Below are 24,421 nucleotides of genomic sequence, written 5' to 3' on the forward strand. Positions count from 1 at the left end.
AGCATAACAATCATGTGCGCCTCGGACTTCATCTCTCCAAATAGCCATATTAAAGTTGGATTATTTTTCAACGAACCATGGTAAATAAACAGACGCTCGCAAACAGAAATCGCGTTTGCCTGAAGTAACCATGGCAACAATACAGCTGTCGTTCATTATCACGTGTAGATTTGCACATCCTACAAATATCCCAAAACGTTTTGCTTAGCCTATAATTCCCGGTGTATGATTCGCGCATTGTTTTAAATACATTTTGTTATGCATTGCGGTGCAACTGAATACTTGAACGACTTGAATTGTGTACGATATATTTTTCAGTGCGACGCCGTTCCAGAGGCGTTTTAAAATAGGGCGTTTGTGTTTCTCCTCCATTCATTTGCAGAGAGGAGACGCTCGCGTCTACATAAGAGCAGTAGGCGGTGCGTCAGCGAAGCAAGGGCTACCCGAGTTTAATGAACAGTGTGACAACGGGCTCTGTTTTTACCGTGCAAATAACAGTTTAATAGTACAGTACTCTGTTGGGTGGGTAAGTTTGTTTGTCGTTGTTATTGACCTATAACTTTTTAAGTCGCTCCTTGTGTGATTTTGTTCGATGTTACATGTCCCCACCCCTCATTCTGCACTGAAGATCTTTAACAGAACTGTAATCTCATTGTAATTAATGCAAAGCGCACTACGTTGCAAACTACGTGGAATAAATGCATAATGATTTGCATGGTTTCAGTAGTAGCCTAATGCTGGAATATTTTTTTTCTTTATTGCATACAGGGCAGTTCTGTGAGGATATGTCCAAGTTATTCCGGGCTGTTATCATGGGTCCCCCAGGCTCGGGCAAAGGGACCATCTCGGAGAGGATTGCGCACAGTTTCGGCCTTAAACATTTGTCCAGTGGAGACTTTGTTCGAGAAAACATCTCTGCGAAAACTGGTGCGTGCTTGCAAAAATGAACAAACTTTCGGTTGTTTTCCTTGAAGCCGCGTTTATCTCGGAAAACCTGTCGATGCTAACAAATGCTAGATGCACTGTGGAACAGTGGGGATGCCTTGATCACTTTTGCGGTTTATACATACAAAATTAATGGGGTTTCAAATGACCGATTCTTTAACTTCAACACTTGGTTCTGTCAGTTTGCAATACGTGTGGTAATACATCGGGAGTCATGATGTGTAGAGTTCATGTGAGGTAAATGTTTCTAGAAGTTGCCATGCTGGCAAGATGCCACTCCACATTTGTTTTATTTTGCTGTTGCCATGTAAATCTCCTTATTAAGACTTCAGCTGGCATCCATGCAAGAAGATAAAGACATAATAATCAACACATTGTATATTAAACGCATTCAGTTTCCTCATTATAAATTAGCTTGAATGGACTTCTTACTCATGCTCAGTTAAGTTGTCTGGCTGGTAGATCTATTTTTTTACATAAAGCTTAGCATTATAATGCAAGTAACTTTTTGCTTTAACACATTTTTTTCTTCAAATTTTTACTAAATATATATTTCTGCATTAGTCTTTGAAAACTTTGAAGACTGAGAGTTGATTTAGCTGCCAGAAAAATACACTATAACTTAGTTGTGGCATAGTTTGAAATTTGTGTTGTGACTTTAAGATTTTTATAATTTTTCATATTTTGTTTGTTGTATCCACAACTTGGATACAATTCTACATGAAATCATTGGGCATTAATGTCCCAAGACTCTCATGTGACTGCTCAGTCTACTATATGATTAACAATCTAGTTTCTGGTTAAAATCCCAAAATTAATAATTGATACGTCTCAGTTACAGGTTATATGTACATTTTAAGTATGAATGTAAGCAGAATTTCGTTGCAAGGATGTCTTTTAAAATTCTCAGCTGCTTCCATTCTTGGTGAAATATTGTAGAACAAAACAGCTTATTAAAAAAATATAGCCATGTTTGATGATTGTTTTGAAAGATATGTGTTCAGTTCATTATCTATTTCTTTCCTTTTTTTGTGCAGAAGCTGGTGTTCTAGCTAAGACGTATATAAAAAAAGGATTGTTGGTGCCAGACCATGTCATGACACGTCTTCTTTTGCCTAGATTGGTGGAGATGACCAAATACAGCTGGTTGTTGGATGGTATGGTGGTGAATCCCATTTAAAAGGCACCATAAAATCAAAATGAAATTTTTTTTTTGCACTGTTAATTATAAATTTACCTGTGCACAAAATTATTATTTTTTTAATCCATGTGCCCTTGTAATACTCCTTCTACTAATAACATAACTTCCCCTCCCTTTTGCAATGACATCTCTGATTTGTTTACTGGCGCGGGGGCAGGACAACCTGTCACTCACATGAGATCACAGCAATCGCAAACCATAATGATCCAATCTATTCCTGATGGACCAAATTAAGTCCCACCTTACAATTTTTTCATGTTCGAGAAGCCATTTCACTTGGATATTTCACAATAGGGAAGAAAAGACTTGCCACTTTCGTTTCATGCGACTTTAATGTTTAATCCTTTTGCTGTATTATTATTTATTTATGACTAAGCTAAATCTTTTTAGAGGAAGCAAAACTTTCATTTCTTCATTCAACAGAAACTCAAAACAGTCTGTAGTGTTAGTAATTTTAGGAAGTAAGCTAGGGCCTTGGAAATATGTTGCCTTCTATTGCCCATTTTCCTTTTATGAATTGATTTCTGAGATCAAAAAGTCAAGATGTAACCGCTGTTAGCTTAGAAAGTCAAAGTCACTAGCTCCTGATGTAGGGTGATATGATATCAGACATGTACTGAGTGTGCAGTGTGACCTACAAACATTCTTGCTACGTGGATTAAAACTAGAGTTCCTTTATTGAAGGACTGTACTGATTAAAGCGCAAACTGCAAAAGCTAATCCCAACTAAAGGTTCAAATTAATATAGACTAACAAAAAAGTATTTACACTCAGTCATAAGTAATGAAAGCAGGTCTCCCCACTGGCAATGCTCTAATGAATAAAAATACACAATATGTAGGGTATTATGTTTTATTTTATTTTATTATTTATCATTATAGCATTGCCAGCAGGGGACCAAATAAGGATGTAGTATTGCAACACTTGATATGTATGCATGGTTACAAAACTACACATTGCAACAAAAGTGTGACATTTCAAAGAAGTATTTATTTATAACCTTCAAATGGCATCATACAAATTTATAATGAAATGAAGAAAATTAAATCACTCCTATGTGAATAAATCAGGTGTGTGCATGAACATTTTGGTATTAAGTGTTGGAAGTCATTTTTGTGAACTTACCTTCCAGGTTTCCCTCGAACACTAGCTCAGGCTGAAGCCCTAAACAGTGCATGTGATCTGGATATAGCCATCAACCTCAACATCCCTCTGGAAACACTGAAGGAAAGGCTGCAACATCGCTGGATACATCCAGTCAGTGGGAGGGTGTACAATATGTGCTTCAATCCTCCCCGCGTCCAGGTGAAAATCCTCTATTTGATTGAGAAAGGATATCACAGTGCAGTATATGTAGCGCCACATTAAATTAGATAAGAATTAGTAGGTTATGAAGGAATAATGAAAATGAAAGCAAATCTCCATTTCTCTTTATTATGGTTTCTGCACTAAAACCTTTAAACTCATAGTAAGTCTGACTCCTTGGCTCCAAAAGCAGGTATAGCAACACAACATCAATGTATAAAACATTATCCTCCTGTTAAATAGAGTAAATATAGTATTGTGCCATGAAACATGTGCTGCATTTTTAAGCAAAACAGATACAGGTGCATTCTGGGCCTGTTACGTTAAAGATCTATTTCTACCTGATTTGGCCCATACAAGTAGTTTTATTGGTATGAATTAATGTGTTTAGACTGATTAACTGATATTAATAATAATTTTGAATTGAATAAAACCAGTTAATTTTAAAAAAGTGTGGCTGTGTACATACTACTGAACAAGGAAGTGCATTGAGACACAAGATGAGTGTGTTCACACTGAGGCTGAAACCTCATTTTCTTCAAATGGAAAACACCAAATGCTTCTGTGAAGTAGGAAGTAAAATTTTCCATTTTAAAGGACACTACCCTTATAAACCATCCACCTTATTGCAGAGTTTAGTTCCAGCTGAACCAGCTAATAAAGGTCTTTGAAATTACAAAATTAGGACTAGGACTTTGTACACCCCTGGTGGAAGACTTTGTGGAAGAACCTTCAATGATCCATGGTTGATTCTTCGGTCAACTCTCCTGCCACAGAATTAGCTGTAATCTTTGATAATTTGAGTACCAAAAATGGGATTTAGCCCCTAATATTGAAATAAATCAAGAAGCATGAGTACGTTCTGGACAGGGTTCACTCCTCGGATTTACAGGGTCCTTCGCTGCCCACTAACTTGTGTTGCTTGTGTTGTAACTAATTGTGTTGCTTTTCTAAGATTGCTTGCCATTTTCTTAATTTTACTGTACTGTAGGATATCCTATATTTTATGAAATTAGAGAAAATGTGATATTCTTTTCAGAGGCCAACAATATTTTATTAAAATTTGGCAACCCTTTCTTGCACTTTTTAAAACCCTCCAGCTTAACCTAGACTATATATGCATATATATATATTGGTATGCATGTATATATTTTTTTATGTTTCACTATTGTTATTACTATTATTATTTATATTATATTATTTTGTTTTGTTTTATTTAGTTTAGTTTTTTTTCTTTGACTCTTTCTCAAACCTTTTTTCTTTAGTAATGATTTTGTTTCTAAAATGTTTAAATAAAAAATAGTTGTCTTTATTTTACATTTTGTGTAGTAAAATAAAGATTTTGTTTAAAGAGATTTTTTTTTTCTAGCTGTGTTGCAGAATCTTTGGTCACATTATATTGGGTATCTTTAATGTACTTGCATAAAAAAAATAGTTAGGTACAATATACTTAATGTGTTCTTGTCGTATTGCAAAATACTATTGCTGCTATTGAGTTGGGATACCAGTAAGGTTAGGGACAAGTTTGGTGGTAATGGTTAGGTTTAAGAGTGGGTTAAGGGGTAGCCGAAGGGTCAACAGTGTAATTATAGATGTAATTACAGAATTGAATTACGTTAATAGTAGTTAAAGCACTTAATATAAAGTGGGACCAGATCTTTCTAACAGCCTTGCTAATTTCTGTTGTGTTTACAGGGGATAGATGACATCACAGGAGAGCCATTGATTCAACAGGAAGATGACAGACCAGAAGCCCTGGTGGCCAGACTGAGACACTACAAAGATGTAGCCAAACCAGTCATCGATTTCTATAAGTACGCTCCTAAAACATTAATAGGAATTACCTCACATCTTGGAATGCAATCCAAAACACACCCAGTGTGCTTGTGACTGTACTTCTATGACTCTGAGTCAAATGAACGAATGACTTGTGTACCTTTTACCTTGTTTACTAACAGCATTGTAATTCTTTGAAGGGCTAAAGGCATCCTGTACACATATTCAGACACAGAGACTGATCAGATCTGGCCGAATATCTGCACACTTCTCAGCACAAGGATCCCCACCATCCAATCAGATGCTCGGTGTGCTTCAACTCCCTGAGGAAATCCTCTCATAATCTTATATCCAAGAGAACAACGTGGCCTCATCTCAGAGGAATTGCTGATTGACCACGTCGATTTCCAAAGATTCCATGCTAATCATTTTTATGATGGCAATGTGTTCGTTCGTGCTATCTTTGATAATTTCACTTGCTGAAAAAAATACATACATTTATAGAACTTTCTGTCTGCTTTTATAAAGTGTTATTGGTTCGTAGATTTCATATAGGCTAGATGAGATTAAATCACATATGAATAATAAGTGAAGGGTAGACGCATGTGACTTTGTCTGATTGGATGAGACTGAACCGTTAAAGCATTCCTGTGAGATTCTAGCCAGATTCAATTATTTCTGAGATGGCTTTACTTTATATCATCTCTGTCTGTGAAAAAATTTCACCTTGGTGTTTAGCTTTCTCACATATTTCATTGTAGTGGTTTCATGCTACTATACATCATAAAGAATGTTATAATTATGTTTGTGTTTTACAAGCTTTATAATCCAAAAATGCCAACTGTTAAAAATTAAACCAATGTATTGGCTACACTATAGCAAATGGCTGTATATAAGTAATGTAATGAAATAATCCTATTTCATGTAAAATGTTCTTTAAACACTGCCTCCTTTTTGGTAAATACTGTTGTATTGCATTTAAGACTCATATCTGACAGAACTTTCAATAAGAAAGAATCTAGTGATGTTTTTTGATTATATACTGTAACTGTAACATTACAACAGTGACAGTCATTAAAGCGCAGATTTACCAGAAACCAAAGATTACAATTAGTTTCAAATTAGTCCCCAAAACAAAAGATAAGCTGAAGGATCTCAGAGTGTTAGGCACACATGACCTTGTGATACTTATCAACCTATCTTTATTTGTCTCGGTTTACATTTATTCTTAATTGCTTCCTATTCGCTCTCATTTTTTGTTTCAGTCCTATTCACCAGCCATTAAGGGTTGGAGAAAACACTCAAAATAATTCCTTGATGTGCAATACCACATATACAAGAATTGACATGTTTGAGCTTTCCTTTTTTTCCCCCAAAGAAAATAAATGTATTTTCTCAGAAATTTAAAGTGTATTCATTTATCTTTCTAATGGAAATCTATCTTTGGCCACCCACAATACACATAAAACTGGTTCACAAAACATAATATTCAATAAACAAACTGACAGAGAGGAACAAATAAAATAGAGATATTTAATAAAATATAAATAAACTGTTCACTAACAGACATTCTTTCCAGTATCTTATTGAAGACATACATTTTTAATAATTCAGCACTTTTGCCAAACATGTTACTTCCTTTTTTTTAACTTTAAGGAGAAAAAAATAGTCTTTTATAGAGTTCTTTAAAGTATTGTTTGTCAATTGTCAATTTTGTTACCCTTCCTTGGTAACAGAGTTTGATGGTAACAGAATTGACCATTTTAAACTTTTTAGCCAAAAACTCCACCTGCTAGCATAAATGCTAAGAGCATATGGCACTAATGAAATAATGATTAAAAGACTTTTAAACAACCCACTGTGTGATCAGTGAGAAATTATGTTTTCCTTTTGATATTGTGGTAAAAAATTTGACGTTTTACACTAACTCTTGGTGTAAGAATTTTCTAGTTTAAAATGTTTTTTTAGCATACATACCTTTCAGTGCTTCAGATCTTATCAGTGAGGGAAAGTGACATCATTTCCTGTATCTTACATAGTTGTGGGAGATAATTCCACCAAATTAAAATCAAAGTATGGTACGGTAAGAGAATTGAGCAACATTTATAAGATTATTTTTATAAGATAAAAGTTGTTGTTAAACAATTTAATGTTGTAGAATTAGGAAAATTACTATTTAGGACTTTAATAAATAAAATAAATGAAATATTACCAAAAGTAAAATAAAATATTTTGATTACACAATGATATATGAAGGAATTCGGATAACAAGAAACCATGATTTTCAGCTATATAAGACACTTTTTACAGACAATATTATATTTTTATGGCTTGTAACGTTTTATGATCCATGACAAAGAGTAACAAATTCTTTAAATAATTGTAAAAAGCTGATAAAATAATGACTTTGGAAATCAAATGTAGATGTAATTAAAGAATCACCCATATATAATACATATATTATTATTATTATTATTATTATTATAGCTTATGCATACAACTACTTTTTTCGTAAAAGCGATAGAGTTTTCCTCTGGGGGGTGGGGGTTGAGCGTTGACATTTATGTACGAATCCTACTACGGCTAAGGGCAAGCTTATGAATATTAATTAGATAAGATGACAGGACTATCCCAGAGCACTTTCGAGGAAGTTTATCGAGCAACGTCACCATAATCCAATTAATATTCACAATCTAAGCCTTAGCCATAGTAGCACACACCATCTGCGGCTACAGTTTTGGACGCGGCATCACGGAAGTCCCGAAACGTACAAAAAAGGTGTCATTGCTGAACGGAGTCTCGGTTTGATACATATCTAAAATTAACATCATCTTGCCTCGCATAAAAAATAGATAAGTCAGACGGCTTATCACAAAACAACAACAACAACAACAAAAAATCAGTGATATATTTTGACTCCATTTCAAAAATCCATTCCAGGATTTCCTAAAATATTTACGGTTCCGTGCATATTTTGTACAGTAATTGAACATTTTAAAAATAATTGTTTCTATTTACTAATCTCGATCAAATTGACGGTCCTTTTACATTTTGCTTGGGAGTTGTTGTGATTCGAGGATGCTGAAGTAGCTCGTCATTGCTTCAAGTATTCGTGCGCTTATTCGAAACGCAGCACGATTCGCTGGGACATGCGCCAATCTGACCTTTGACAGCTAGCGAATGACAAATGAAAGGTCAGCGTTTCTGACAGCAGCTGGGGCATCGGAGAATGAGAGACAGTGCACCGAAAGGTAGGAAGAAATGCTGTTTAGATAACTGAATGTAGCCTAATTATTATTAGTAGCGTTAGTCATACAGCATTGAATAAGACACTTCGATCTTACGTAGTGAATAAAATGTTATTAATAGCCTATATAAACCGTTGTGGCTGTCGTGATGTCATAATGCACAGAGAGGTTGGATTTTATCCTTATCTGCATTGCTAAATAAGTATTACGTTATATATAGTGCCATGTGTTTTGTTTTGATGTGCTCTTCATCATGTTAACATCTTTGCAGCATAATATCGCGTTTAGGCATTTGTATACTGAAAGGCCTGTTTTAAGAAAGAATAAGCTACATGAGTCACGACAAGCAAAGCAGATCAGCTGATCGGACGCGTTTCTAGACTGATGCAGGGGGTGTAGATGGTTTAGTAATCCTTATCGCTTACTACTATTATTTATTCTGATAAACCGAGATTTCGATAAAAGATGCACGACGACCATGCTGAAAAATCCAATCTAAAATTTTAGCTGGTAGATGTTTTTTAGCTGGTCTAAGATTGTCATATTAGCAGGTGCTAGTCAGTCATTTAGCTGTTTGAACAGCTATGGTCCAAAACACAGCTTGACCATCTTAAGCTTATGTGATCGTATATGATTTTTTAAAAAATATATAAATTATATTATATAAAATGCAAATCTTAGACCAGCTAAAAACCATCTACCTGCTAACATCTTAAAATTGGATTTTTCAGCATGGTCATCAAGCATCTTTTGTTGAAATCTCGGTTTATCAGAATAAATAATAATAGTACGCAATGAGGATTACTAAACCATCAACACCTCGTACGCATCAATCTATAATACATATATATATAAATTATATTATATATAAATACCAGTCTATCACTAGTTATGATGTGTAAATAATAATACACTATTGCACAGACTATAATAGGAAACATGTAAACGACAATTGAAAAAAGATAGTCTGTTAATTTACCTGTTGTTTCCTTTTTTTCTTTCATTTTAAAATATTTCGTTTCAATGTTTTGTTAGTTTGATCCACTGATAAGCAATGATTGAATTCCCTCTTCATTCACTCTGGAAAATGGAAGTAAATGGCACACAATCATTTGTCCTCATCTGATCAATTTTTCTCTATAGAGCTGTATGTGTCTGATTGGAAAAAAATATCACAGAAATCTCAATTTGATCAATGGCAAAGAAAAAAGTTCTGTGCTTTAGTTTTATTGTTTTTCATGTGTCGTCTATGATAAGCACGAGGTCAGTTTATGATGGTGTAAAAGGTTAAGGGAAATCCCTTGCATCATCATGCAAGGAGCTGCTGAAGGGTGCGCTCCCTGTTGCCATTGAAGCAATGTTGCACACACAGTCCTCAATGTTTACCTCACAGACTTACCTTTACATTAGAATGTTTCTCGTGTCTGATGATAATATTATATTATTACCTATTATATCTTACCAACTGCAAAACTTATCAGTTTAACTCTGTAAGGTGTCTAAAAGGGTTAAAGTAACCTAAGTAACTTCTTTTAAGCAAGCCACTACAATTTAGGCTTTTATTATGTTAAAAATTAATCCAGTCCCAGCCATGAATCCAAGTCCACTTCATTCTACCAAATGTAAGGCGTGTTAGCTTTGTCTTAGCTAACATTTGTTTTAGCTAACAATAGTTTTATCATATTCATTGCAGTTTGTGAATATGAAGTCTTGTCTCTAAAACATATTAAAATAAAAAGAGACAAGAACTTAAAAAGGGAAAAAGGGTGTTTCTTATTTATTGCCTCCAGCTCAGTCTTGCTTTTTGTAGAAGTTTTGAACTAGATCTGGTTATAGAGTATAGTAGAGTGATATGTTTTGATAAAGACTCTTGGGACATTGTTGATGACTGATAATCAGACATTTACAAGTTACAGGTCTTGAAAATGGTCACAAGATTTGTTAAAAAACAACCTGTGTGGTTGTAACATTAACTCCTAGACAAGCCCTAGCTTTTGAGTTGAACAAAATAACTTTTTACTAGTGTATTTAAATCGCCAGTTACAACAATGATTGCTGTTGTTGGTGGTGTTTTCTTCTAGAATGTTATATGCATGCGCTTGCTTACCATTTTCTCAGCTGCTGATTTTCATTTTATGAAATAATGATATTGAAATGCTCTTGTCCTTCAAATGGTACTATGGGATTCGAGCACTACCATCACATATTTATGTCTTTATATTTCTATAAGTACTTTGTACTTGTATTTCAAGTGTCCAATGATGTCCTCCAGCTGACCCAAGGTTGCTTTTCTTGATCGTTTAACTTATTATAATGGGAAAGGTAAACAAATGAATTGGAGTTGGCGTTAAATTGGTAATTAATGGCAGACAGCAACTAGAGCCTTTCTCTCAGTGACACTTCCTACAGGCTGTGCTCTCAGTCTCACTCTTCTCAAAGGGTTGCCCAGGCTCCAGCTCTCTTATGAGAAAGCATGTAGCCCCAGTGGCTGCCAAGTAAGGGGGCTGCATGAAGGGAAGCATCAAGTATAGCTCAATTAAAGATAAATCATCCTTCCTGAGAGGAAGTCTTGGATTGCCTGACTTCCACTGGCAAAGCACTGAACGCTATATCAGAGTTACCCATAGACTATAGAGCCATAAAAAAGCCACTTTAGTCACTTATAGTCACTTTTTTTTTTCGCACTGAAAAAAACGCAATGCCCACTCAAAAAAAGCAACATTTAGCACTGCACACAGCTGATAAAAATTTAGGTTTGAACTAAACAGCCATACAAAGTTAGTCTTTACTGGAAAAGAGTGATTTAACATCACGTGGAGCATCTCACAGTCTTCCATGTTTAGAAATGAATTGTTCTGAAATGTTTATTTGTACATGCAAAGCAAGAACAAGATCATTTGAATAAGAACAAGCTTGTGTGTGTTAAAGGTTTTCAGGCAAATTTTACGTGCTGATTTTGAGGGGAATTTAGCAGATTGAAAGGATGCAAGCATGATCAAATCAGTTAAACTAATAATAACAATTTATACAATAGTTAAAGGCACACTATGTAAGAATTTTTAAACCAAATATCCAAAAACCACTAGAACAAGGTTATATATTTTGTTGATTGTGTACTTAAATTATGTACTTACATTATCCCAAATGTTTCTAAGAATGTTTAAATCCAGAGAAATAAGCAGTTTTAACCAGGACACGGACGTCGCCTATCAATTACATCATTGCCGCGTTACCCTCGATTTCCAGTTTTATTTTGTAGAAACCATGGAAACACCAAAGACGCTTTAATACAGACATCCCAACCTGCAAAAAGTAATTTCAGGGTGGTATCCCAAAATCCTGCAATGTGCAACAAGTTTCTCATATTGTAGCCACCTGTCAGGGTTGTGGGTAAGGGATGAAGCGAGGAATCAGGTGCAGAGTTGATAGGCTTTTTAATGATAATAAAATAAAACAAAATACAAACAAAAACGTCCACAAGCCATGTGCTCACAAAAACGAGACATGAACATGCAGCTAATGAGAACTCTTGTGTTCACACTGAACATGACAAAATGAAAGCACACAGCCAGTGTAAAACACAACCTGTTTGCTACACAGAACACAACAATAGTCATGACAGTAGAGCGTACGGCCCGAGCGAATTTCGAAACCGCACGCTCACATGAGTAAACACACGGAGCATGAATACTGAAGCCAAACTAGACCCGAAGTGCTGGGATCCAAACATCACGCCCCACACATAAAACAGACAAGAGAGTGCACGGTTCCAGCACGCTCGAAACCGCGTGCTCAGACAAAGACAAGACAAAACAGGGGTGTCAGGGCTCTGTCACAAAACCAAGAAATAAACTAGAGAGAAGTAACAGAACCCAAGACAAGAACATGACAATACAAGACCGAAGACTGACAGCTGGCTGCTCTGGGATGACAGCGGGCTGCTCGGGGTGACAGACTGGTCCGTGGTCAGTAGAAACCATGTGCTTCCTTCAGGCATGCAGGACGGCCAATGCATAGAAGGCGAAGACATGGGGGCTCTTGGACCACCAAGCCAGGTAAAACAGAGGAAGCCTTCTTCCTCTTCCTCTGCTTGCGAGGGCGAGGCTGCGAAAAGGAGCTTACCTCCTCAGGGGGAGCTGCAGCCTCCTCGGCCGCCTCTGGGGGTGCTACAGCCTCTTCGGCCGCCTTTGGATAGGAGGCAGATAAGGCTGACCTTTTCTTCCTCCTCCCTCTCCCCGAAGGGGTCATTGGAGGACTGGCAGTTTGTGAGGGGAACGGGAGGTGGGCTAAGAGGCGGAAGGCCAGCCTCTTCTCAACGATTGTATACATACCCCACAAACTGCCAAAATAACAGTATCCCCAGCATTCCCATCTCCCAGGCACGGACATGAGTCCTCTTTTGGCCAGATCGTTCTGTCAGGGTTGTGGGGGATGAAGGGATGAAGCAAGGACTCAGGTGCAAAGTTGATGGGTTTTTTTAATGATAATGAAATAAAACAAAATCCAAACAAAAAATACGCAGAGGGAGAGGACTTGGACTTGGACTTGGACTTGGACTTGGACTTGGACTTGGACTTGGACTTGGAAACACACAGGAGGAACATACAAGGGTAGAAATACGACGACAATCTGGCACAGGAACTGCAAACACAAGGAAAATAAATAGGGAGCAAACAAGGCAGGTAATGAGGCAGGACAGGTGGGGCAAATTAACCAATTATCAGATAACTAGATGGGCAGGTCAAGACAATTGACAGGAGACCACAATACACAAGGAAACAAACATGACCAGCCATGTGCTCACACCAAAAATGACAAAAACACCAGCACATGGCCAGTAAAACAAATCACAAGTCAAGTGCTCACAAAGACGAAACATGAACACGCAACTAACTCATAAGCTGCATGTTCACACAGAACATGACAACATGAAAGCACACAGCCAGTGTAAAACACAAGGTGTAACGATGTAAACACGAACTGAGTGCTACACGATGTAAACACTAACTGAGTGCTACACAGAACATAACAATACTCATGAACTCGACACCGCATGCTCACATGACAAAACACGCAGAGCATGAATGTTCGAATCCCGACAGAACTGAAGCCAAACTAGACCAAAGTGCCGGGACCCAGACATCACGCCCTGCACATGTCATGAAACAAACAAGAGAGCGCACAGTTCGAGCAAGCTCGAACCCGCACGCTCAGACAAAGACAAGACAAAACAGGGGTGTCAGGGCTCTGTCACAAAACCATGAAATAAACTAGACAGAAGTGACAGAACCCTGACACTGCCGAGCGAACGCACAGAGTAGCATTATAACAACTTTCCACACACTCAAATGTATCTAATATGATAAGACAGCGCTGCGTTACCCCACATACGTATGACCGGAAGAACCGGATGTGGTCTGCGGCATAATAAAAGCTCCACTGCTCTTGAGCCGCGTGTCTCACTTGTCTCACATTAGCAATCGCTCCAGCGGCCTCGTTCCGCTCCAATGGCTTTCATAGCGTTAATAAATCTTTAAAGGGCACCTATTATGCCCTTTTTCACAAGATGTAAAATAAGTCTCTGATGTCCCCAGAGTGTGTATGTGAAATTAGAGCTCAAAATACCAAACAGATAATTTTTTAGAGCATGTTTAAATTGTCCCTTTTTGGGGCCAAGAAAAATCTGCCGTTTTAGTCTGTATCCCTTTAAATGCAAATAAGCTGCTGGTGTCGGCACAGAGGGCGGAGCTTCACAAGCTCGTGTTCAGTGGCAGGGCAATCTCATCTCACGGTCGATAATATCAAAACAGACACTCTCATTAGCGGTGTTCATTTTGACCTGGAGTCGGACAATAATGCCCACAGAGCCAGAGAATATATGCTGTATGGAGATAGAACAGTTTAGTTTAATTACGGTTATAACTTATTTGTCCACTAAATTTCATAACTAAATTTGTTTTTTATCCACTATTAATGCAAACCTGCTGTTGCAGACCCCGTCCGAATGATAGCCAAAAATATACTGATGAGTTTAATAAAGTTTATTGTACATCACACAAAAGATGAAGCGTCAGTTTTATTCCAGAAAATCATATGAGCGGAATAAACACAGTAAGAAGTGCACATTAAAGTCTTATCTATAAACTCTCTCTCCCTTTCATTATCATCAACATACACAAGAAATTAAACAAAACACTCGTTACAACAGGTAACAAATATACACACATTTTTAGGGGGTGCTTAATAAATTGGTAAACTTTATATCCATAAAACGAGATGAACTGTATAGTGCGCGCTCTCCCTTCCATTACCGCCGTGATGAGTAACGTTAGACCTATCGCTCCGGAGACTGTAAGCTGGATCACGAACATTTGGTACAGATCCATCCTCGAGTAACAACGAGAGTATGATGACTGCTATGCTTATTCTTACATCTTATAGCAAAACACAACAATCGCTTAGGAGATATTCTTGTCTACACCTGCTCCTGCGTCGAAACAATGGCGGAGTGTGTACAGCTCACTCAGGGTGGGTCTATGCTAAAACTGCAGTGACCGTCAACAGTCATGGGAGGGGCCTGTGCAAATCTACATCACTTTGCCCCTAATCTGAGAACAGCTTGTTCTGAGACAGTTAAAAAAGCACTGGGTGTATTCTTATCATAATAAGGTGGTTATGTACACAGACTGCCAACACAGATTCATGTTTAAACCATGTAAAAGTGAATTTTGCTTGATAGGTGCCCTTAAATACATTACCGGTCCTTCATGAATATGATTTCTGCCCGAGTCCCGTCGTATTCCCCACAGGCTGTAGAGGCGATGACAACAACTCCCATTTATCTGCGAAATCAAGGCTTCGCCTTTGTTTTGAATAAACAACCTCTAGTGGCGAAAAATTACATAGTGTGCCTTTAACAATAGTTAATAAACAAACAAACAAGCGACGTGGGATTTATTGACAAAATAAATACTACAGTATTAAATAAAATGTTGTGTCATTATAAGGACTTTTTATATTATTATTTTCATGACAATTAGCACATTTCCCTCCATAATAGTCTTTAATGTGTCTGGTCATTTTAAATGTATGTATTTATCCCCCCTCAATTTCAATACAGTGATATTTAACACATTTTATAATAATGTTATAAAATGACTGTAATTATTTTTTTTCCCAAATTGAAATCAGCATAAATTTAAATGCTTAATTGTTAAGAAAATGTAGAAATGCACAAGATCATTTATTTTTTTCATGTCATTTTATCTATTTCAATGATCGTATGGTCTGCTGAGCATGCAGAGGCCATCGTAATGTTTGATAATATTATCAATCAAGTTATATGTAGATATTATTTAAATGAAATAAATTTATTATAAGAGTTATAAAACAGGCACTGGATGTGGATTGAGGGTGCATTGATTGGCTGCTGGCTCTGTGTGTGTGCAGCGTAGTAAATGCGGCGCTTGATGACACACCGCCCTCTTCTCTCCTGCAGCTAGCGGCAGTATGTAGCGGGACAGCCTGCTGGAAAGCACATTATTCCCTCCCTCCGAGCTGCCATACAGAACATGTGCATTCCCCTAGTCTCTTGAAATCGTCGTTGTCGTACGTCTATGTGATTCCAAATTGTTCTCATGAGCCTGCTAGGTGGCTACAAGAAAAAGAGCAGTTATGATGGCTACGAATCTTTGCAGCTGGTCGATAGCGGCGGAGACTTGTGCACCGGGGGACGAAGCGGCAGCGGCAGCGGTTTGACGGCAGTGACCCTCGGCAGCGTTAAGACAGGCCCCGCGCGGCAGGACGACTACAGCACCATGGACAGCTCAGGTAAGAAAACCGCGTCTACCGGATGGCGCTGGCAGGCCAGCCGCTCCATCGTTTGATAGACACCAACAACCTGTTTTGTGTTTTGTTTTAAAGTCATGCTGATTTCCTGTAAGAATCCTCGGTGGTAGATTAAATATTAGTTGTCGATATCCGCCGGAAGCATGTGCTTCGTGTCGTCTGTTCTTGTGCTGTGTCATGACAATTGATCAAAGCCACAGAGCTGGCGTTTAGGAAGCTACATTGAAAGTACTCTGGTTGTTAGTTGACATCAGCTATTGAAATTCGAGTTTGTGAACAGGATGTGCATAAATGACGTTTGTTGTTGCCTCATATATTGGTGTGCTATATGCAGTTATGAAATTTTCTTTGAACGTGCATGTATTTGGGCTTGTTGCATGCAGTTTTAAATGGATTATAGGATAGTAATATCTAAAACAGAGTTTGGATGTCTGTATTATAATGCTGGGAAGGCTCCTGTTTTACTGCAGTGATCTGGGATGAAAGGTGGCCTTCAAGACTGAGACATGAGGAAGAGCTTGTGTAAGGTTCTTGTAGTCCCAGCTGGTGTCTGCTTCGGTCTGGTGTTTTTGCACGTATGTGAGAGAGAAGCAATTATATAGCCTATGCTCAGATTGTTTTTGTTAAATTTACAGTAAAAAAAAAAAGAGAGAGAGAGAAAGAGAGCATAGTGCTTGCCAGAACTGATAACAAAAAAAAAACACACAGTGAAGATGCTACAAGCATTATATGATGGCACTTTTGGTCATTATATATTTTACAGTTCCTACTTTATATGGCATTAAATTACATGATGTTAATGTTAAGAACAACACATTGCATTATGATTTAAACAAGTTAATCAAAAGAAGCCTTTCCAATTAAAAATATTGTATAGAAATAAATAGCACCAAATAAACAATTCAGATAATAATTAAACGATTATAATTACATAACAGATCTACTCTCACAATATAACTGATAACATAACCGAAGAAACACAACTTTGTAATGGATGTAATGGATTGTGAAGGAATGTAACTTTCTCCATTGATTATAAGGCAACACTTGTTTTCCTTTATATGAAAACTATTTCAACATGTCCTAAAAGTATGCACATTGCTTTTTAATTTATTTATTTATTTATTATAGTAAAACCACTTAAAATACAATGCTTTCTTTTCTTATATGGCATGGCTAACCAATTACCAATTGTTTCTTATGTCTTTATTGAAAAGACAGTTCTGGCAGGTCACTTACAATGAACTATAACAGCATAGTTTTCTTCATAAAGCAGGACCAGCTTACATTAGTGTTGTTGGAGTGTTGTGAAGCATTCATTTATCTGGGTTGTTGATTCTGTGGCTGCTTCATTGAAGTGCAATGTTTTCAGCATGAACCCTAGTCACAGTGCATTTGGAGTGAGATTCTAATATAAGCTTATTTTAGAGAAAATGCTGACCTTGATCAAACCTCTCTTCATTTAGTTCCATAATTATTCACTTAGAATTTTATGAGGGAATTTTGAATGTTTTAAATTGCTGCTTGAAAAGACAGTAGCTTTTTGTATGAGCCTGTAGGTGATCTATAATTGAAAAGCCAGCCGGGTCTTGTAACAAGACACACAAGCACACAATTATACACACAAACACACACAGGGGGCTGTACATCACAGAGACACTCTCTGTGACTCAATTCTGCTGAATTAAAGGACCAAAAGAAAGGAGGATTGTGATAGGGATAAAGAATAAAAGAGCAAATGTGTTAGAAAACCCATTCTTTTATATTACAAATCCACTGATCTGATCTTTGTGGTCAGGACGGCCCCCTCACTCATGACACATACGTACAAGCGCTCTTGGGCTCTTTGTGCGATTAAAAGGAACATTAGTTGGAGTTCAGAGACTCTGTGAGAAGGGCAGCCTTGGACTTTGAAGTCAACTACACTCCTGCATATTTGCTCACTCACAATAGAGCTCCTCTGTACCTTAATGGCAAGTCTGACAGGAAGCCCACTCTCTGGCTGGGCCCACTACTAAAACAGTGCCAGGCCACCCTGCTTTTCTAGCTACAACAAGAAGTTGGAGGCAGAAAAGTGATAACAATTTTCGCTGTTTAATATTTTCACATTACATTGAGTTTTATTTCTTAAAGCATATTTGACACCAATTCAAAATGACATGTGTATTTGATATCATAGTATTATTGTTCTGTAGATTTTTTTACCTGTGCCTGCTTTTGTTTTTTTTGGAGGCCCTTAACAAGCATGAACAAGATTTTCCTAGTCTGCTAGCTGTAATTTCACATCCTCAACTAGGCATGAGGCGAAATGTAAAAAACACGGGCACATACAGAAGACGTTTCTGATCCTTGTGAGAACTATTTCCCCCACAGAATGTTTCATCTCAGCACATTTGAACACACTGAACACTACTCACTACTCTTAGAACTGCAGCTCTTTAGAATGAAATACATTTATTCTGAGTGCATGTGTTCGGCTGCAGGGAAGTGATCTTAAATGAACATAGAAATGTCTGTAAATTACTGTTTGAGTGTCACGGCAGGATATGGCAAGGAGAGAGGAGATTGCAGCTTTAACTTTTATTTAACAAAATAAAGAATACAACTAGAAATGGAACACAGCAGCAGGAGAATGCAAGTAAACACAGGAAAGCCAGAACATGCAAATTAAATGTCCAAGGAACAGAAACTGAAACCAAAACCAAATGTTACAATGGGTTACAATTCCACTAACCCATTTTGTAGTATATATAGAAATGCACTGAAATTGTAGTATGTTTTACAGATGTTGCCATTAGTTCACAGTTAAATTCAGTTTGGATTTGTACATACAACTTATTGTATCCTCTTTGAGAGATGAGAAAAAAAATCATTAATTTATTAAAAGTAATGTATTAAAATCAGGAATTTATTAGAGGTTCTAAAAAATTGCTTTGCTTTAAAAAATGCATTTTACAAACATAGGTTTTGTTTTGTTTTTAAACAAACAGTATGTTTATTACTATAACCAGATATGTTTATGCACAAATAATAGCGTATAATATTGAAAATACTATAACAAAAACATCAGTAGGCCGTTTTTAATTTAAAAACGTAAATCTAAGAGTAGGCTAGCCTATTAATTGGCCGTATTTGAAATGCAATAACAAAAATATCAGTATTCAAACTGGTGTGTAGGAAAAAAAGAATTAATATAGGCTATTACAAAATGACTGGTGTCTGGGACCTCAATACTTGCATGTTATTTGTGAGGCTTTATTAATCAGTGTGAGAATTGCGTCATTATGTCTATGACGAGTCACACAGGCACTAGGGGTGTAAATCGGACAGTTCATCACGATACGATACGATATCGATTCTCTCAGCCAGTGTTACGATATTTGCCGATACCTCAAAAAATTCTGCGATACAATTACGATTCGATTCAGGGCTATATCAATCGATTTATCGATATTTAGATTGTGGCGAACAGGACGAGGCCGAGGGACGTGAGAGAACGGCGCGAGGCCGGTGGTGCGAGTGTTAATGAGTGGCACCTGTGAGGCACACCGTCTCGCAGGTGTCATTCATTAACAATCACGCCACCGGACTCGCGCCGTTCTCTCACGTCCCTCGGCCTCGTCCTGCTCGCCACATAGATATTATGTGCCAAGTGTACACAACCAGTTACGTTTATTACAAATGCATCCAAAAAAAATATGACATGAAAATTGAATTAAACTCTTTTTGTTGTTTGATACAAGTTACAAATAAAAAAACATGATATGTGAAAATTAACAAGAACGGAGTTCTTGTTTTTGCAAATGAACTCTATTACAGAAGATTTTTTTGTGTGTGTGTCAAAAGCAGATAACTCCACATTTCATGTTAAACAAAGCCAAGTAATTGCTATGATACATAATAAAACACTTAATCTTTGTAACGTTAATCTCCTCACCTGACATAGATGCCTGTCAAACTTTACTGTTGTGATTAACGTACTTGCAGTACAGAGAGCTTTTCCCTCACCACTAACGAGCTGTTTTAGCAAGATTCCGTGAAAAATTTTCAGCTTTTATTTTCCTTTTACGCCCCGAAGAAGATATCACGGGTTCATTAAGTTCGTTGAAATCCATCCTCGATCCCTTTTAATCAGCTTTGACGAAACTCCTCTCAGCTAGCGCGTCTTTGCAAAGTGACTAGCAGCCTTGTCACCTGACCTTAATACTGCGCACTGATTCGCTAAAACAGACCTTTTGGGTTGTGTTCACAAACGACAAGGGTGCTTGTCATTTCTGCTGTAAAAACAAACTCTCGATGCGTTGACAGTGGAAAATAGCGGCTTTTGTGACAAAGGGTTCAGTCAATCTTGTCAGGCATCTATTTAAGCTGAGAAAAGTTACGTGAGGATGTGGAGAGTGTCAATAAAGATACCGTATATCGATATTTTATGTGTGGCATGTAGAATAAAACCATAAATGATTTGTTTGAATGAATGAATTAACAACTAACTTGTTATTTTTTTACTGAATTGTCATAGATTTTTTCCTAAATCTAACTACGTATAATATTTATACTCTAGCGCGTCGACGTCGGCCGAGTCTGCATCGATCCATATGGATGTATTGTTACACCCCTAGCAGACACTTGGCTAAACTGCAGCGGTGCAACCCAAAACAGTGTAAAATAGTTCCAATATAAAAACTTATTATAAGTGTACCATAGTGACTCAGGATAAGACAAAAACATGGTTTGGAAAATGGATTCCTGATGTACTCGCTCATTATATAAATTTAGTCAATTTTGAACACAAATAAAAGTTACGAACTGCTGCTTTAATGCTCACTGTTCAACACTTTTCAAAATATGAAGCGACCCCCCAAAGAGCTCGCTGAGGCCCCCTTGTGCGCTGAGACCCCCCTATTGGTAACCGATGATTTACACGACTACAGCGTTTTGAGTGGCTGAAAACGCAAACATTTGAAAACGGGTTTCAAAGTGCAAGTTTTTGAAAACGGTCTCTGTGTAAACATCAAAAACGTGAATCTGTGAAAACGATGATGTCATGCACATGCGTATTACATGTTCAGTCTATTGTAAGTCATCGCCATCTAAAGCCCTGGCAGCAGAATACAACGCTTTTAGCCTTTTCTGTCGATCCGTGTGAAAGAGGATCGTTTTGACAATGGGGACATAAACTCAAAGGAAAAACTTCTCAGTTTTAAGCATATCGTTGTCATGTAAACATACCCTCTGAGGCATGGTACTGTCACAATATAACCCTGTTTGGACCCAGTTGCACCATTTCCCGCCACTAGTTTGTCGTCATGGTTTCTAACTTGATTTGTCATCACTGTCAGCTATGTTTTCGTTAATCACCTCGTTTGTCTGAGTATTTAAGTCCTGTGTTTTCAGTTCACCTTTGTCCGGACTAGTTTGTGAATGGTTGTGTTTTGATTGCTCTTCTTCATTTGAATTACCCTGTGGATACAATTAAATACTTTGTGAACCTTCTTCTTCTTCTTCTTCTTCTTCTTCTTCTTCATCGTTGTCTTTGTGCCTTCATATGCACCATAACCATGACAGAAGACCGGACCAGTAAAGTAGTATAGATTACGGTTTTGTTTTGTATGAGTGTTTTTGTAGTTATTTTTTCCCCAACATCATGGACTCTCCCTCATTCAAGGCACATGTGGCAGAATTCCTTGACCTTGTACATCAATCGAAATTCCCGGAATTCACCAGCCCCACTCCCAGCCAGGAACCTCTGGACAGTGAGGAACGGCAGCATTAGCCCACCGCAGACAGGCATGCTCCATGAACTATTATTTTGATTTTGGAGAGGAGGATCCCTACTCCCTTTAATCCCTCCTGAGCCTGTCTACTCTATTTTAGATGTGATGGGCCCAGCCAGGCTCCTTCTCCCACCTCCTCTCCATACATCTGCCTTGAATTTTTAGTTTTTTACCAGTCCCTCTGTTCATCATCAGTCCCTTCTCCAGCCCTCATCCATGTCTGCTACCGTTGCTATCACTGTCCCATCATCCCTTCAGTTCCTCATCAGCTTCTTCTCAGTGGCTCGGCTACACCTGAGACCTGAGGCCTGCTTTGAGCTAGCTTCTCCTAGGCTTGGAAATCCCGTGGCTCCACCCCTGGCCTCAGATCCAGTCATGCCGCCTTGGACCATCGCACTGACTCCTTCACCTTCCTCCCTTGAATCCAACAGTAACCTTCGAGCTTTCTGTTCCGCTGGACTCCTTCGGACCATCGGCTCCGCCTGGCTCAGACATCGCCGTCATTTCACTACAGACTTGTGGGCCGTTAGGTGCTCTCCGGCTCAATTTGGCTCCTCCTTCACTCAAGCTACGCCTCAGCCCTCAGTTGCTACAGCTCCACCTCAGCCCTCCGGTACCCATTTCCATCACAGGGGGTCGCCGCTGCAGCTCCGTTGCGGACTCGGGGACCATCAGCATCACTCTGCTCTTTCAGCTCTCTGACTGCGCCTAGGGCTCCACCTCCATCGGCTCCGTTACCTTCACTCGTCCCCATGGTGGCGTGGAGACCCTCACCACCATGGCTCCTCCCTCCAGCAACATATCCAGCTGTTCCTGCTCAAGGCCATCCTCTGCTGGATCAAACCACCATCTGCATCTCCCTGGACTGCCCTCTGTTTCAGGGAGCTTAATGTCACAATATCACCCTGTTTGGACTCAGTTGCACTATTTCCTGCCACTAGTTTGTCGTCTACAGAAATAAAACCAGAAATAGAGGGTAACAGGCTGCATTATGCAAACAGATTTCATTTCGGCTGTAGAAAACAGTGTAATTGTTCAGCTGAAGTCAAAATATACAACATTGTTCCAGTGTTTTGGGATATTTTAATCCAAAAATCATACATATTGTACCTTTTAAACGTTTACAAAATATATGTGATGACTGTCACAAATACAATTTAAAGAATTTATTTATTGTACGAATCGGCTGAATTAATGATTTATTGACTCTATTTTTCTATTTATTTCCTATCTATCACTACATTAGATATCAGTGTTTAGATCCAGCAGCAGCGCAAAGATTTTAATTTTGAAAGCACATTGGTGTGATGGTATCTGTCATGTTTAGACATGAGATACATGACGCAGAATTTCTAACAAAGATACTTTAATAAACACAGAGAGTTTAACCAGGAGAATACACAAAGAATAATCACATTCACCACATTAAATCACAACGAGAACTGACAGAGGATTGAACAAATTAGGAAGTACTTATACATAGAGAGCTCAACTAGATACAGCTGATTATTAAAGTGTTTATAGATGGTGATTTGAAATCAAGATTGCTTTCTTTTAAGGAATTAAACTTTGCAGCTCTACTATGTACGAACAATTTCCGCTGGTTTTATCATTACGCCAGTAGGCAGCGACAAGAATCTTTATGAGTGTGTCATTGAATCATTCACTCAAGCAATTAGGACCTAGTTCAAAAACAATGATTCATTCTGGGATGGATTTTTAATAGATAAGATAATAAACTGTCTTTTAGAACAAATCATGTTTCTGACTCTAAAAATCTGACCTTTACAGGGTTCTCAAGTTGTATCAAAAGCTTGGAGTGAGATCACATGCGGTTAGGGGAGGAGCCCTACTGGAGCCCCGCCCCCATCCATCCCCACCCTGCAATTTTACCCATTGTTCATAATTAACCAGCACAAATTGAATTGATAACAATTGGTAAATCTGATAAATGACAGAGCAATTTATCACATCAAATATACTCTTTAATGTTAAATTTCAAAATTACAAAAAATTACAAAAATATAACAAATTGCTCCAAACAGTTTGGAAAAACAAATCTTTTTGCTTTTTCCCTGATATCTTTGAAAATTATAAATGCAATGGCAATGATTAATGTATGTTTTGACAGGATATAAAATACATATTAATATGTATTAATAATACATGTAGCCTTAATGTAACTAGAAAGACTATCAATGCAGTATAATATAACATTTAAAATAAAATGAAGAAATACATCTTCATGCCTTCCAATAACGTTACCCACTAACATTTCCCTTAGTTTCAGATAATGTAAGCTAGCCAAACTGAGCCAAAGCTTC

At 37.7% G+C, this 24,421-nt stretch overlaps 2 protein-coding genes across 14 annotated transcripts in view; both read left to right on the forward strand.

The window, feature by feature from the left end:
* The first annotated feature begins 213 nt into the window (after positions 1 to 213).
* Positions 214 to 6,629, forward strand: ak4 (adenylate kinase 4). Of its 2 annotated transcripts, none has more exons than XM_077198716.1 (6): positions 214 to 526; positions 769 to 927; positions 1,983 to 2,102; positions 3,279 to 3,451; positions 5,147 to 5,265; positions 5,428 to 6,629. In XM_077198716.1, exons 2-6 carry the CDS (start codon positions 786 to 788, stop codon positions 5,552 to 5,554), a joined length of 681 nt encoding a protein of 226 aa, XP_077054831.1. In that variant the 5' UTR covers positions 214 to 526; positions 769 to 785; the 3' UTR covers positions 5,555 to 6,629. The 2 variants fall into 2 exon arrangements, with proteins under 2 accessions (XP_077054831.1, XP_077054832.1); XM_077198717.1 differs by having other exon boundaries at positions 371 to 522.
* Positions 6,630 to 7,933: 1,304 nt separating this feature from the next.
* The window catches only part of dnajc6 (DnaJ (Hsp40) homolog, subfamily C, member 6), a 55,352-nt gene continuing 38,864 nt past the window's right edge, over positions 7,934 to 24,421 (forward strand). For 5 of the 12 annotated variants that reach the window (XM_077198651.1, XM_077198655.1, XM_077198657.1 and 2 more), the window contains exon 1: positions 15,973 to 16,305. In XM_077198651.1, coding sequence (XP_077054766.1) covers positions 16,113 to 16,305 — 193 coding nt within the window. In that variant the 5' untranslated portion in view covers positions 15,973 to 16,112. Of the gene's footprint in view, positions 8,479 to 15,972; positions 16,306 to 24,421 lie in introns of those variants that run through there. The other 7 variants (XM_077198659.1, XM_077198660.1, XM_077198653.1 and 4 more) reach the window with 5 other exon arrangements.

This window comes from Siphateles boraxobius, unplaced genomic scaffold (genome assembly GCF_051911475.1).
Source record: "Siphateles boraxobius isolate OS27281-9 unplaced genomic scaffold, OSU_SipBor_1 41, whole genome shotgun sequence".
NCBI lineage: Eukaryota > Metazoa > Chordata > Actinopteri > Cypriniformes > Leuciscidae > Siphateles > Siphateles boraxobius.